General features: G+C 38.7%; 1 protein-coding gene across 8 annotated transcripts in view; it reads right to left on the bottom strand.

Moving 5' to 3' along the window:
- Positions 1–15,547, bottom strand: part of TMEM232 (transmembrane protein 232) — a 263,318-nt gene that overhangs the window by 167,121 nt on the left and 80,650 nt on the right. For all 8 annotated transcript variants that reach the window (XM_027545464.1, XM_027545462.1, XM_027545463.1 and 5 more), the window contains 2 exons: positions 11,635–11,758; positions 10,097–10,349 (listed from right to left, as the gene is read on the bottom strand). In XM_027545464.1, the coding sequence (XP_027401265.1) occupies positions 10,097–10,349; positions 11,635–11,758 (377 nt within the window). The remainder of the gene's footprint in view (positions 1–10,096; positions 10,350–11,634; positions 11,759–15,547) is intronic.

The raw sequence follows: 15,547 nt of genomic DNA, 5'->3' as shown, positions 1-15,547 counted from the left end.
CAGACGCCACAGCTAGAGAAGCCACGTGCCACCATGAGGAGCCCTGTGCACCATGACTAATACCCAGAGCAGCCAAAAATACACAAAGACAGTCAAAACTGAAGTCAGAGTCAAAGGGAAACCCTGATTTGGTAACATATCTCTTCACTGAATAACTGAGCAAAGAATTCCAAATAAAAGAAAAGAAAAATCTCCAGAAACAAATCTCAGTGAGACAGCACTATATGATTTACCTGACAAAGAACTGAAAATAACTTTCATAAAGATGTATCACCATGAACAAAGGACTTCAACAGATATACAAATGGTCAATAGGTAAAAGAAAAAAAAAGAAATGCTCAATGTTAAGAGTCATCAGGGAAATGCAAATTAAAACCACAGTGAGATACTACCTCACACCTGTCAGGATGCCCATTATCCACAAAAAGCAAATACAACATGTGTTCACTCAAATGGGAAAAAAAATTATTGCTGGTGGGAATGCAACATGGTAACTGTTCAGTTCAGTTCAGTTGCTCAGTTCTGTCTGACTCTTTACGACCACAGTTCAAAAGCATCAATTCTTCGGCACTCAGCTTTCTTTATAGTCCAACGCTCACATCCACACATGACTACTGGAAAAACCATAGCCTTGACTAGATGGACCTTTGTTGGCAAAGTAATGTCTCTGCTTTTTAATATGCTGTCTAGGTCAGTCATTGCTTTTCTTCCAAGGAGCAAGCATCTTTTAATTTCATGTCTGCAGTCACCATCTGCAGTGATTTGCCATGAAGTGATGGGATCAGATGTCATGATCTTAGTTTTCTGAATTTTGAGTTTTAAGCCAGCTTTTTCACTCTCCTCTTTCACTTTCATCAAGAGGCTCTTTAGTTCTTCTTTGCTTTCTGCCATAAGGGTGGTGTTATCTGCATATCTGAGGTTATTGATATGTCTCCTGGCAACCTTGATTCCAGCTTGTACTTCATCCAGCCCAGCATTTCACATGATGTACTCTGCATATGTTAAATAAGCAGGGTGACAATATACACCCTTGACATACTCCTTTTCCTATTTGGAACCAGTCTATTGTTCCATGTCCAGTTCTAACTGTTGCTTCTTCACCTGCATACAGATTACTCAAGAGGCAGGTCAGCTGGTCTGGTTTTGCCATCTCTTGAAGAATTTTCCACAGTTTATTGTGATCCACACAGTCAAAGGCTTTGGCATAGTCAATAAAGCAGAAGTAGATGTTTTTCTGGAACTCTTTTGCCTTTTCAATGATCCAACAGATGTTGTCAATTTGATCTCTGGTTCTTCTGCCTTTTCTAAAACCAGCTTGAACATCTGGAATTTCTTGGTTCATGTACTGTTGAAGCCTAGCTTGGAGAATTTTGAGCATTACTTTACTATCATGTGAGATGAGTGCAATTGTGCAGTAGTTTGAGCATTCTTTGGCGTTGCCTTTCTTTGGGATTGGAATGAAAACTGACCTTTTCCAGTCCTGTGGCCACTGCTGAGTTTTCCAAATTTGCTGGCATATTGAGTGCAGCACTTTCGCAGCATCATCCTTCAGGATTTGAAAGAGCTCAACTGAGATTCCATCACCTCCACTAGCTTTGTAGTGATGCTTCCTAAGGCCCACTTGACTTCACATTTCAGGATGTCTGGCTCTACAAGAGTGACCACACCATTATGGTTATCTGGGTCATTAAGACCTTTTTTGTACAGTTCTGTGTATTCCTGCCACCTCTTCTTAATATCTTCTGCTTCTGTTAGGTCCATACTATTTCTGTCCTTTATCGAGCCCATCTTTGCATGAAATTTCCCCTTGATATCTAATTTTCTTGAAGAAACATGGTAACAGGTGCTATGTAAAAGTTTGAATGTTCCTCAAAAAGATAAAAATAGGGTTAGCATGTGATCCAGCAATCCCACTTCTGACTATATATCCAAACGAAAGGATACACAGTTCTTACATTTAGTACAGAGATTTTCGCTCTTATCTTTAGTACAGCACTGCTCACAATAACCGAGAGATAGGAACAACTTTAATGTCCATCAGGAGATGAGTGGACAAGGAAACTGTGGTACATTTCTGCAGTGGAATACTATCCAGCTTTAAAAGTGAAGGAAGTTTTTCCATATGTAACAACACATATGAATCTTGGGGACATTATTTGAAACAAAGTAGGTAAGTCACAGAAAGACAAAATATTGCATGATTTCATTTATAGGAGGCATATTAAATAGTCCTATTCATTAAATCAAAGAGTGAAATTGTGGTTTCCAGGAGGCAAGGGGAAGAAGACATGAGGAGTTACTAATCAAGAGACTTAAAGTTTCAGTCAAGCAAAGTGAATAAGCTCTAGAGAACTGGTTTACCATGCTGTACCTATAGTCAACAATAACACATTGTATATGTAAAATTCTAAGAAGGTAGGTATCATGTTAAGTGCTTTTCCCACAATAAAATAAAGTAAAAAATACAAATAGATAGATTTGTCTAACTGCCTTACATATATATTAATATAACCAGTACTATAATTATAATTTTATATTTGTCTGAATTTGATGGCTAACCTGTACTTGGGTTATTAAAGGAGTTAAATACTTTTCATGTATAAAAACACAACCGTATTACTGAGTATTTTTGTGGGTAACCTTCACCAAGGTAAGAGGTATATTGAAGATTTAATAGAGTATCATTAAAAGTTTCAATTGGTTCTAAGATTCCAATTAACTTTCATTCACTTTTTAAAAAGGAAATATTACTCTGTGCTAATGTTTTTTCCCTAAGTCAAAATGAATCAAAATGCAGCATACAAGGTTATGTTACAACTGTGACCTGTACTTCATTCACTAGCATCACTGTAGAACCAGCTTAAGAAAATAATTCTCAACAAAAGAATGAAAGGCAAAAATGTCATATTCACTTTTTTCTGTTCTGAGACAACATTGAATGGAAAAATACTTGGGACCTACGTGTCTTCACCTCGTACTTTAAACTAGGATACATTACTACAAATTCAGACAAAATTAACAACACTACCACCTTCCAGCAAATGTATGTTAATTATAAACCATATTTAAAATACCCTTTTCATTCATTACAAAAAGTTAACATAGAAACTTGGCAGTAAGCAAAGACATACAATTAGATGAGAGAGTGGAGGTGAAGAAAGAGAACGAAAGCAATTATCTTCAAATATCTGAAGGACTTGCGTGTGAGAAATGGAACAGACTATTTTTGGTTGCCTCTGGGAAGCAAAATTTAAGCAAAAGTTTGGAAAACATGGAAAGGTAGATTTCACTGTAACATAAGGAAGAATCCTTCCCAGGGGTTCAAAAGTGGAATGACCTGTTTGGGGAGACAGGGAATTCAAACCTCAGCTGACTTCTGAGTGGAAGATGGCCAAGCGCTGTTGCGAATGGTCTAGACATGCACCAGATGAGGGCTGCGTGACTGATGAGGTGCCTGCTACTCTGTGGTGTCTTGATTCTGTCGCTCATTGTCTGGTAATTCTATGAGACACACTAAACCGGGGTCTGCTGCCAGTCTCTCACCAGATAGATTATCTTCAAGTTTTACTTTCATAGAACAGATTTCAGATAATCAAGGCTTGTTAAAAAGGTATTCTTTTATTACTCTAAAAACCAAAGTAGAAACATAGAAGATGGTGTATATAGTATATACGCTAACACTATATTCAAACAGTGTGTAACACAGAGCTGGGTTTCCCTCATTGTAATGTTTTATATAAAGCATAAGCTATAAGGACTAGCTGGCTGCATGTAACAAGTGGGAAAAGCCTTTTCCTCTGACAAGGACATTTTACCACCTTGTCATAGACCAACAGACTGGTTCCAAATAGGAAAAGGAGTACGTCAAGGCTGTATATTGTCACCCTGCTTATTTAACTTCTATGCAAAGTACATCATGAGAAATGCTGGCCTGGAAGAAGCATAAGCTGGAATTAAGATTGCCAGGAGAAATAACAATAACCTCAGATATGCAGATGACACCACCCTTATGGCAGAAAGTGAAGAAGAACTAAAGAGCCTCTTGATGAAAGTGAAAGAGGAGAGTGAAAAAGTTGGCTTAGAACTCAACATTCAGAAAACTAAGATCATGACAAATAGATGGGGAAACAGAAACAGTGGCTGACTTTATTTTGGGGGGCTCCAAAATCACTGCAGATGGTGACCACAGTAATGAAATTAAAAGACACTCCTTGGAAGGAAAGTTATGACCAACCTAGACAGCATATTAAAAAGTAAAGACATTACTTTATCAACAAAGTCCATCTAGTCAAGGCTATTGTTTTTCCAGTAGTCATTTATGAATGTGAGAGTTGGACCATAAAGAAAGCTGAGTGCCAAAGAATTGATGCTTTTGAACTGTGGTGTTGGAGAAGACTCTTGAGAGTCCCTTAGACTGCAAGGAGATCCAACCAGTCCATCCTAAAGGAGATCAGTCCTGGGTGCTCACTGGAAGGACTGATGTCGAAGCTGAAACCCCAATACTTTGGCCACTTAGAGTGAAGAGCTGACTTATTTGAAAAGACCCTGATGCTGGGAAAAATTGAGGGCAGGAGGAGAAGGGGATGACAGAGGATGAGATGGTTGGATGGAATCACCAACTCAATGGACATGAGTTTAAGTAAACTCTGGGAGTTGGTGATGGACACGGAGGCCTGGCGTGCTGCAGTCCATGGGGTCGCAAAGAGTTGGACATGACTAAGCGACTGAACTGAACTGAACTTACAGCAAAATACATAGGCTATGTTTTCTCAAAATATAGTGTCAGAAGTGGTTTAATAATACAGATTATTCCTGGATTCTACTTTTAGGATTTTCAATCCAAATTTCTGAAACAAGGTCCAGGAGTTTATCTTGGCCATAAGGACTCACACAATAGAAAGTCTGAAAATGCTTTTGTAAGCATTGCTGTAGGACAAGGACTGTCAGACAGAAGTTCTCAGTCATCTTTTTCATATTCTTCAACATGCAAATGGGTTGTTTTTCTTTTTTTCCACTTCACTCAAAAGGTCAAATAGCATAGTTAGCACAGCACAATGAGGTCATTGTTAGTGCAGGTCCTGAAGACAGAGTGCCTAGGTGAAGTCTCACCTGTGCCGTTTACTCACTAAATTTCCTTGGAAAAATGAACACTTAGTGCATCAGTTTTCTTATCTATCGAAAGGGGATACTATGAATATCTACAATCCAGTCTCCTTATAATGATTAATATGTTAGGTGATGCATGCTGCATGCCCAGAACAATGTCTGACACATAGTAAGAGCTTCGTAAATGTCCGTTATGATTATTACTCTGTTACCCATCAGGACAAAGTGTTTTTCAAAGTCATAATTTCAATAGGCAAAACTTCTGTGTGTTTAAATAAATTAACATTTTTCAACTTCCCTCATCGTTTTCCAGTTCAAAACTGTCTTTTGTAGGTAGATGCTGCAAAACCCTTGTTCCAATAATGACCTTCAAACTTGCCAACAGCTGAACACCACGGGGAAGTGCATTAGTCTGCTTGGGCTGCCATAACGAAGTGCCGCGGACTGGAGGTCCTAAACAATAGAAGTTTATTTTCTCATGGTGTTGAAGGCTGAGATGTCTGAGATCAAGGTGCCATCTGACTGTGTATACGGTGAGGGCCTTCTTCCTGGCTTTGGGACGGCTTGCTTTCTCACTGTGTCCGACCCAGCGGAGAGTGAGCTCTCTGGTGTCTTTCTTATAAGGACACTGGTTCTGTCACATCAGGGCCGCAGCAGCATGACCTTATTTAGTTACCCCCTTGTAGGCCCTATCTCTAAATACACTCACGTTGTGGGTTATGATTTCAGCATACGAATTTTGAGGCTTGAGGGGCACAGTTCAGTCCATAGCAGAAGGTGTAGAGGATGGTCCTCCATGAAGGGAATCCTACAAGTCAGACACTTGGAGTTTCAACCAGATGTTAAATTCAGAGGTGGTATTTACAATCATACATAGAAATTTCTATTCAACCCAAATCGTGAAAGCTCAGCACTTCTGTCACTGGCCAGAGACCTCAGTCTAGAATTAATAGATATCTGACTCTATGATAAGTGTGTCTGACATAAAACCCTAGAATAAAAAAGGCACATGCTAAGTAGACATCCATTCCTCTAAATGTTTCAGGTTCTGCACCTGCACCAGGTAAGATCGACAGGAAGTTACCTTAGTGGAAGTTATTAGTTTCCTATAACATTGTCCTCACCAAACCATGATTTGAAGAGTCTCTTTATATTAAGGGCTTTACACAAAAATGGCCCATAAGAATACTGCCTGATTCATTCATAAGAGGGCCATTGATAATATTCCTAAATGTTTTCCAGTGTCATTTGTATATTTTAAGTAAATAAAATAGAATTCCCAGATAGAAAGTGTACAAAGGAGTAAGCATTAGGAAAAAACCCTTCCTCACTGACTTCCCAACATCATTAACTACACCAGCAACTGAAAACCTATTAATATCCATTGGACCTTTGCTATCCGTGAGTTACTATGCCAAGTATGTATGTTTCCATAGTTTTTTTTCTTACAAAAAGCCTCATGATAAGAATAGTATTTTTATCTTAATTATGGAGCCAATAAATCCAATCAAAAGATTAGATAATTTGACCTAGAATTTTGAGATACAAGTGACAGAATTAAAATGCAATTCTGTATGACTCCAGAATTGATTTTTTTTCTCTAAACAAAAAATATACTTACTCGAAGGGAAAATTATGAGAAAAATCAAGTCATTTTCAATTAAACAAAGAAGCACTCCTTGTTCTCTGTGTCACTTTCCAAAAAGACAGTCCTATCCTCTCCAGCAATCATGCTGACAAGGTCTGCACAGATGACATTCCTTCCGGAGGCACCCATTTTAAGTGATCTGATAGAAGTGGTGATCGTTATCGATGATCATGCAACCAGGACAACCCAGACAGAATCATTTTCCCTCTGTGGGAAAATCAATCAGCGATGCTACAAAGAATCAAGTTATAATGAAACACATCAACAACAATAGTAAGCCCTATCCCCTGGTGATATATTTGACTATGCACACGAACAGCCATGTACAGCAATGACTTTTCACCATGCTGACTGACGCAGGAAGCCCAGAAATTCAGTGCGAGCACAAGGAAGAGACCTAAACCTTATGTCCAGTAGAAGTACATTCTCTGGTTCTGATAGAGATGAAGAAAATCACAGGATTTTCTGACACTCTTGAGACATCTGTAGCAAAACAATCATCATCAACATACCTTAAACACTCCCCACAAGAAATCACAAAGATGCTTGAAGTATTGATGATTTCAAAATACTCAGAACCGTTAAGAAGGCAAACACCACAGTATTATTTATGGCTTGTACAACTTTGATGCCAAAGAAAATGTATCGACTTTTGACTGCAGAGGAAGCAACTTTGGTATGTTGCTCCTCTTTACTGCTGATAGAATCTTTAAAGGCTTTCCACAGCTTGAAACATCTGTTCTCCCACTTGGGTTGAGAAAATATTGATAAAATGCTGTTTAATTATTTCAATGCTAAGTTCAAGTATAAGCGTAAGAAAAACACCAACGAAAGCAGAAGAGTCACCCATGGCCTCAGGGCATCTCCTTCAGACCTCAGTCTGTTAGAAACTGCCTTCTCTCTCTCTATTTTATCGCCATTTAAGAATAAATGCTGACTCCGTGTGATCTGTAGAGAAGGCTCTTTGATCCATAACCCTACGGATGGATAGACCCACACTGTACATTATTCCAACAATGAAATTCAGAAATCCCTACAGCAGTTGTTCAGGATGCAATTAAGATATACACCTTCAGGAGACTATCCGTTACAGTACAAGTATGCAGGCAGCGATGTCACCGAGGCACACAGGACCAAACCTGCTATTTCTGGGATGTCATACTTTTCCACTGGTTTGAGTTCATACCAACCAGAAACAAGCGTGGTTATTCAGATTTATAAAGAAGAGAAAGCAATGACCAAGGATGACTAGACCTCTGCAAGTCCAAGCTCATGGATCGTTCTCTATAAGCACTGCTTAGAAGAAAAAAAAGCACAAATCACTGCCAAAAAAAATCTCAACAGGTCTGCTCTCGGTAGAGAAACGATTATAGGGGACATGACCAATATTTGAGCTAGGAAGATTTGGGGTGTGTTGCTCAGGGGGATGAGGAATATGAAGCTGTAAACAATAAACGGAAAAGCGAAATCTCTTCCAAGAAGTCACCCATATTCTATTCCTATGCTATCAAAGTCATTGGGAGATGATAAGAAGCTTCAGAGAAAGACCAACAATGAACAAATAAATGCACTGAAACCATCAATCTGGTGAAGAAAAATAAATCAGATTGCTAAAAAAGAAGAAAACTTCTAGGATCCACAGAAACACGCAACCCTATCACTGTGAGGTTTTACCAGAGCGCAGGGGTCATGGTCAGAGGGAGGCCAAGAAGCTTCCAGGAGCACAGATCCCACACAGTGGAAGGCTGTCTCCTGGACCCATCACTGAACAGAGCAGTGAGGGAACAGAAAGAACTAATTCTACACAGCTGGGAAAAGACTGAAGGCCCCAAAGTTTTACATGAATCTATGCAGGGGCAAGTTAAAAATCATTTGTTGAGCTGCTGCTATATAGGAAGACTTCTGACCATTCTAAATATTTCAAAAAATGTGAATAGCAAGAGAAGTGAATACCTGTTCACTTGATCAATACCATAAACAAGGGAGAAGTATAATTTATCTGTTAACTAAAAATCTGTTTAAAAATGGCACTAGTAAAAAATAAGCATCATCTTCTTAAAAGGTGGGCAAAAGTCAATAAATTACACTTCAAAGTAAGTTTCAATCTACTGTTTAAACCAGAACTATATTGAAAGTACTTTTAAAATAGCAAGCAAATTCTTGAGAAAGAAACTATCTGTGACTAAGGTCTTACTGTTTAAAACTATATTCACATATGTTCAAAATCAATGAATTTGCCTCCTTATCTTGCAATTATCTTTGAAATTCAGTGATTTATTTAATTACATAATAAACTCACTATCATTATTGCCCACCTGCTGTTGCTGCTGCTGCTGCGTCGCTTCAGTCGTGTCCGACTCTGTGCGACCCCATAGATGGCAGCCCACCAGGCTCCCCCGTCCCTGGGATTCTCCAGGCAGGAACACTGGAGTGGGTTGCCATTTCCTTCTCCAATGCATGAAAGTGAAAAGTGAAAGTGAAGTCGCTTAGTCGTGTCCGACTCTTAACGACCCCATGGACTGCAGCCCACCAGGCTCCTCCATTCATGGGATTTTCCAGGCAAGAGTACTGGAGTGGGGTGCCATCGCCTTCTCTGATTGCCCACCTACTATGTGCTAAATACCATGGTAAATACTGGGTTAATACGAATATAATTCAGACACGATTCTCCAATCTCGATTATCTGAAAACTTAGTGGAAGTGAGAGACATATATCTAAAAGACTATAATAACATGTAGACTGTAGACCACATGATATTCTTAAAGAAGAGTTGTAGCTAACCTGAAAGGACACTTTTGAATTATATTGTCCCTGACATGCCCTTTAAAAACAGAAGTATCTTATTCTAATAATATGCATAGGCAATAGTAGAAAAATAAACTGTCTTGAGACACAAATCAGGTACATTTTAAGCATAAAATGTGAGATGTGAAGAGTGTACTATAATATCTGAGTGATTAAAGAGAAATGCTCTGGGGTCTGGGAAGAACAAGAGAAACAGTAAATGCAAATGGAGAAGATGGATGAGAAGGCCTAATGGAACAAGAGTAAAAAACTTTACACACATTTTACAAGTTTTCCTAAGGTCATCTCCTGTTTCCAAGGAATATAACTTGAATCATAAATCAACAGACTCTAGGGTACATTTCAGCTGTTTTAAAATTATTGACCAAAAGTTTCCACCTCATAAAATAGACTTCCTAAATTTGTAGAAAGTTCTAGTGAATTTGAAATTACCTTCCCACTTCAAAATGTTAACTTTTTGTACATAAAAAAGCTTATTATTATATATATAGAGATATCTTAAAAATATTTCTCAAGTTGAAAAACAATTTACTTACAACAATCTGATGTTTCTGAAGAGAAATATTCCAAAAGACCTGAAATACTTGTTTCCCTCAATTCTGGCTCTTCTTGTGATTTGTCCACAAGTAAAATATCTTTCTGTGAACTTTTACAGTCACAGAAACCAATTAAAGCAGTCTTTCTCAAAACAGAATTGGTCGCATATAAGCAGATTTCTGCAAGAATTTTTATGTATATGGTGACTACATTCTGGGCCCAGGAAGAATCATCTACCTCGCAGCTTTTATCCTAAAATGAGAAAATAGCTATTAGAGAATCAAAGTATGCTCTGTCATAATGAGAACTACATACCATACTTATAAGAAATATCTTCAGATTTTATTGAGTTGCTAAAAGACCATAATCAACTAATATTTCTAAAATGTGCTCTTTTTTAAAAGCAAGTATTCCATGGGTAGATTGCATGAGACAAGGTTCAAAAACTAAGAAATTGCTAAAAAGTATATAAAGTACAACATTTCAATTTCGTACAACAATCCAATTTCAATGGATTGTCAATTAATCCAATGAGATACTATTCTCCATTTCGTATTGTAAAAGAATCTGTTTTGTATATAGCTCAATTTGTATGTACACTTTTATATATTTTTTCATAGGAAAGCAAGAAAGTTATATCTTCTGGAGAGGAATTTGAGCAGCTGTTGTAAGAGTATTAAAAGAAAGTATAGAGTCTATCATTTGGTAACAAATCTATTCTAAAGAAATATTCATAAATGCACGTAAAGATTTCTTTTGTATGAGAACATCAGTTCAATATTATTTGTAAATAACTGTGAATTGTTGTTGGTGATGGACAGGAAAGCCTGGCATGCTGCAGTCCACGGGGTCGCAAAGAGTTGGACACGACCAAGCAACTGAACTGAACTGTGAATAATGCAATTAACTGAATTAGAAATAAGCTCAAAGTTCAACAACAGAGAAACAGTTACCTCATCCTCACTAAAATGTATTAATAAATCTTAATGATATGTAATGACCAATTTTTATAACTAGGAAACTAAACCATGACTATCTGATCCCATGTTTGCTAATAAAATTTAAAGTTCCTCCTGTGTGCATGCATGTGTGCATGTGACTATAATATACTATCTCTGTGTCTCTATCTATATATTTATACTGGGATGTATAGAAAACATGCTTTAATTTCACATTGAACTAAAATTATTATTACAAAATCAGGCTCATTATAGGTGCTTCCCTGGTGGCTCAGACAGTAAAAAATCTGCCTGCAATGCAGGAGACCTGCATCTGATGCCAGGTTGGAAAGATCCCTGGAGAAAGGAATGGCTACCCACTCCAGTGTTCTTGCCTGGAGAATCCTATGGACAGAGGAGCCTGGCGGGCCACAGTCTATGGGTCCCAAAGGGTCAAACATGGCTAAGGAACTAACATTTTCACTTTCTTTCATGATCATTATAAGTCCTAATATAATGTACAATTAAAATAGGATCAGAAGTAAAATTTGTTTCAATTTAGGTCTTTTTGTGCACCTTCATTAACAGTATACTCTTACCTGATTTTGAACAGACATAATGCTTAACAGAAAATCTCTCATTAGGTCCATGAACGCTTTCAAACAAGCCATGTTTAATCTGGCAGCCTCCCCAAGAACCAACAAAGCCAAGGCTAAATCCAACCTGGAAATTTTATGAACAAAACAAAGACTTTAGTTTAAAATAATACGAAATAATCCTTTAATGAAAAAGGTAATAGGCCGGGAGAAGTGACTGCTGTGGACGACTAGATACATTTATTTTCAATAAAGACTACTGCTCTTTGCCATTGGTAAATGCTTACAGAAAAGGGCCACATTGGGACAGATGCTGAGTTCACAGTAGTGCTCTGACAAAACTGAGAGTAAAAACTATTACAAATGATCACTTTATAGATCCTGCATAGCAAGCAATTGAAGGCACCGGTTTCAGAGTGTCCCCAAGATCTCACAATACGTTTTGATTTTTAACCTTTTTACAACTGATTCCAACAGGTGAATTTCAAGAGAGAGTTTTATTCTCAAAAGAGAGAATTAAAAAATGGTCTTTCTAACTACTCTGAAAGCTCAGTATTTTTTATAAAAGGTGCAATTTCTCAAAATAAATTTGTATTTCACATTAAATGGAAGACTGTCAAGATTTGAAATAATTATACAACTAGGAGGGCTTCCCTGGTGACTCAGATGGTAAAGAATCCACCTGCAATGTGGGAGACCTGGGTTCAATCCCTGGGTTAGGAAGATCCCCTGGAGCACCCACTCTGGTATTTTTGCCTGGAGAATCCCATGGACAGAGAAACTTGGCGGGCTATAATTCATGGGGCCACAAAGAGTCGGACACGACTGAGTAAGTGCGTGTGCGCGCACACACACACACACACATACAACTGGGAAATCATAAGAATTCATTAACCATAAGTGTACATATATTCTAACAGTTTCAGGAAATTATACATTTAGTGTTATTGTTATTCAAATTTCAAAGAGCTGATTATGATGTAAATATAAAATTATCTCTGCCTAGAGCTACATACTGCCTTGATTCATAGGCCATTAATCAGTTAAATCATCCCACATGGTCAACAAAAGAGTCCAAAATGCAGTACTTCGGTGCAGTCTCAAAAACAATAGAATGAACTCAGTTTGTCCTTCTCCAAGGGATATTTCTGACCCAGGGATTGAGCCCAGGTCTCCTGCATTTCAGGCATATTCTTTACAATTTGAGCCACCAGGGAAGCCCCTACAGTAATCCAAGACTATGCCCCAACCACTATTGCCAAAGAAGCTGAGATTGACTGGTTTTATGAAGACCTGTAAGACCTTCTAGAACTATCACCAAAAAAAAGGTCCTTTTCATCACAGGGGATTGAATGTAAAGTAGGAAGTCAAGAAATACCTAGAGTAACAGGCAAGTTTGGCCTTGGAGTACAAATGAAACAGGGCAAAGGTTAACAGAGTTTTGCCAAAAGAACATAGCAAACACCCTCTTCCAACAACACAAGAGAGGACTCTACACATGGACATCACCAGATGGTCCATAGCAAAATCAGATTGATTATATTCTTTGCAGCTGAAGATGGAGAAGCTCTCCACAGTCAGTAAAAACAAGACAGGGAGCTGACTGCGGCTCAGATCATGAACTCCTTATTGCAAAATGCAGGCTTCAACTAAGAAACTAGGGGAAAACCACTCGACCTAGTGGCATGACCTAAGTCAAATCCCTTATGATTACACAGCACAGGTGAAAAATAGACTCAAGGGATTAGATCTGGTACACAGTGTCTGAAGAACTATGAACGGAGGTTGGTAACACTGCATAGGCGGTGGTGACCAAAACCATCCCAAAGAGAAAGAAATAAAAGAAGGAAAAGTGGCTGTCAGAGGAGGCCTTACAAACAGCTGAGAAAAGAAGAGAAGTGAAAGGGAATGATACACCCAACTGAATGTTGAGTTCCAAAGAACAGCAAGGAGACCTAAAGTCTTAAGTAAACAGTGCAAGGGAATAGAGGGGAACAATAGAATGGGAAAGACTAGCGATCTCTTCAAGGAAATTGTAGACACCAAGGGAGCATTTCATGTAAAAATGAATACAATAAAGGAAGAAAATGACAAAGACCTAACAGAAGCAGAAGAGATTAAGAAGAGGGGACAAGAATACAGAAAAGTGTTAAAGTGTTAATCACTCAGTCGTGCCCAACTCTTTGTGACTACATGGACCTTAGCCCACCAGCCTCCTCTGTCCATGGGATTTTCCAGGCAAGAATACTGGAGTGGTTTGCCATTTCCTTCTCCAGAGAATACACAAAAGAACAATACAAAAAAAAAAAAAAAAAAAAGGCCTTAATGACCTGAAAAACTACAATGAATGTGGTCACTCACCTAGAGTCAGACACCCTGGCATGTGAGGTCAAGTGGGCCTTAGGAAGCATCACTACGAACAAAGCTAGTGGAAGTGATGGATTTCCAATTGAGCTATTTCAGATCCTAAAAGATGATGCTGTGAAAGTGCTGCACTCAACCTGCCAGCAATTTTGGAAAGCTCAGCAGTGGCCACAGGACTGGAAAAGGTCAGTTTTCATTCCAATCCCAAAGAAAGGCGACGCCAAAGAATGCTCAAACTACTGCACAATTGCATTCATCTCACACGCTAGCAGGGTAATGCTCAAAATCCTTCAAGCCAGGATTTAACAGTATAAGAACCAAGAACTTCCAGATGCACAAGCTGGATTTAGAAAAGGTAGAGGAATCAGAGAGCAAATTGCCAACATCCATTATATCAGAGAAATAGCAAGGGAATTAAAAAACTACTTCCACTTTATTGAATACACTAAAGAGTCTGACTGTGTGGATCACAACAAACTATGCAAAATGCTTAAAGTTATGAGAATACCATACCACCTCACCTGTCTTCTGAGAAATGTGAATGCAGAACAAGAAACAATAGTTAGAACTGGACATGGAACAATGGACTGGTTCAAAATAGAGAAAGGAGCACATCAAGGCTGTATGTTGTCACCCTGCCTGTTTAACTTCTATGCAGAGTACATCATGCAAAGTGCTGGGCTGGATAACTCACAGCTAGAATCAAGATTGCAAGAGAAATATCAATAACCTCAGGTATGTAGATGATACCACTCTAATGGCAGAAAGCAAAGAGGACATAAAGGGCCTCTTGATGCAGGTGAAAGAAGAGAGTGAAAAAGCTGGCTTAATACTCACCATTCAAAAAATGAAGATCAATGGCCTCCAGTCCCATCACTTAATGGCATATAGAAGGGGAAAGAATGTCAGACTTTATTTTCTTGGGCCCCAAAATCACTGCAGATGGTGACTGCAGCCATGAAATTAAAAGACGCTTGCTTCTGGAAGAACAACTATAACAAACCAAGACAGTGTATTAAAAAGCAAAGACATCACTTTGCTGGCAAAGATCCATGGAGTTAAAGCTATGGTTTTTCCAGTAGTCATGTACAGATGTAAGAACAGGACCGTAAAGAAGGCAGAGGGCAGAAAAATTGATGCTTTTGAACTGTGGTGTTAGAGAAGAATCTTAAGAGTCCCTTGGACAGCAAGGAGATCCAACCAGTCAATCCTAAAGGAAATTCAGTTCAGTTCAGTTCAGTTGCTCAGTCGTGTCCGACTGTCTGTGACCCCATGGATTGCAGCACGCCAGACCTCCCTGCCCATCACCAACACCCGGACTTTACTCAAACTCATGTCCATCGAGTTGGTGATGCCATCCAGCCATCTCATCCCCTGTTGTCCCCTTCTCCTCCTGCCCCGAATCCCTCCCAGCATCAGAGTCTTTTCCAATGAGTCAACTCTTCGCATGAGGTGGCCAAAGTACTGGAGTTTCAGCTTTAGCATCAGTCATTTCAAAGAACACCCAGGGCTGATCTCCTTTAGAATGGACTGGTTGGATCTCCTTGCAGTC

Source organism: Bos indicus x Bos taurus, chromosome 7 (assembly GCF_003369695.1).
Source record: "Bos indicus x Bos taurus breed Angus x Brahman F1 hybrid chromosome 7, Bos_hybrid_MaternalHap_v2.0, whole genome shotgun sequence".
In the NCBI taxonomy this organism is placed as follows: Eukaryota; Metazoa; Chordata; class Mammalia; order Artiodactyla; family Bovidae; genus Bos; species Bos indicus x Bos taurus.
Note: the sequence above shows the minus strand (reverse complement) of the source record. Positions and strands in the feature narration are given on the sequence as shown.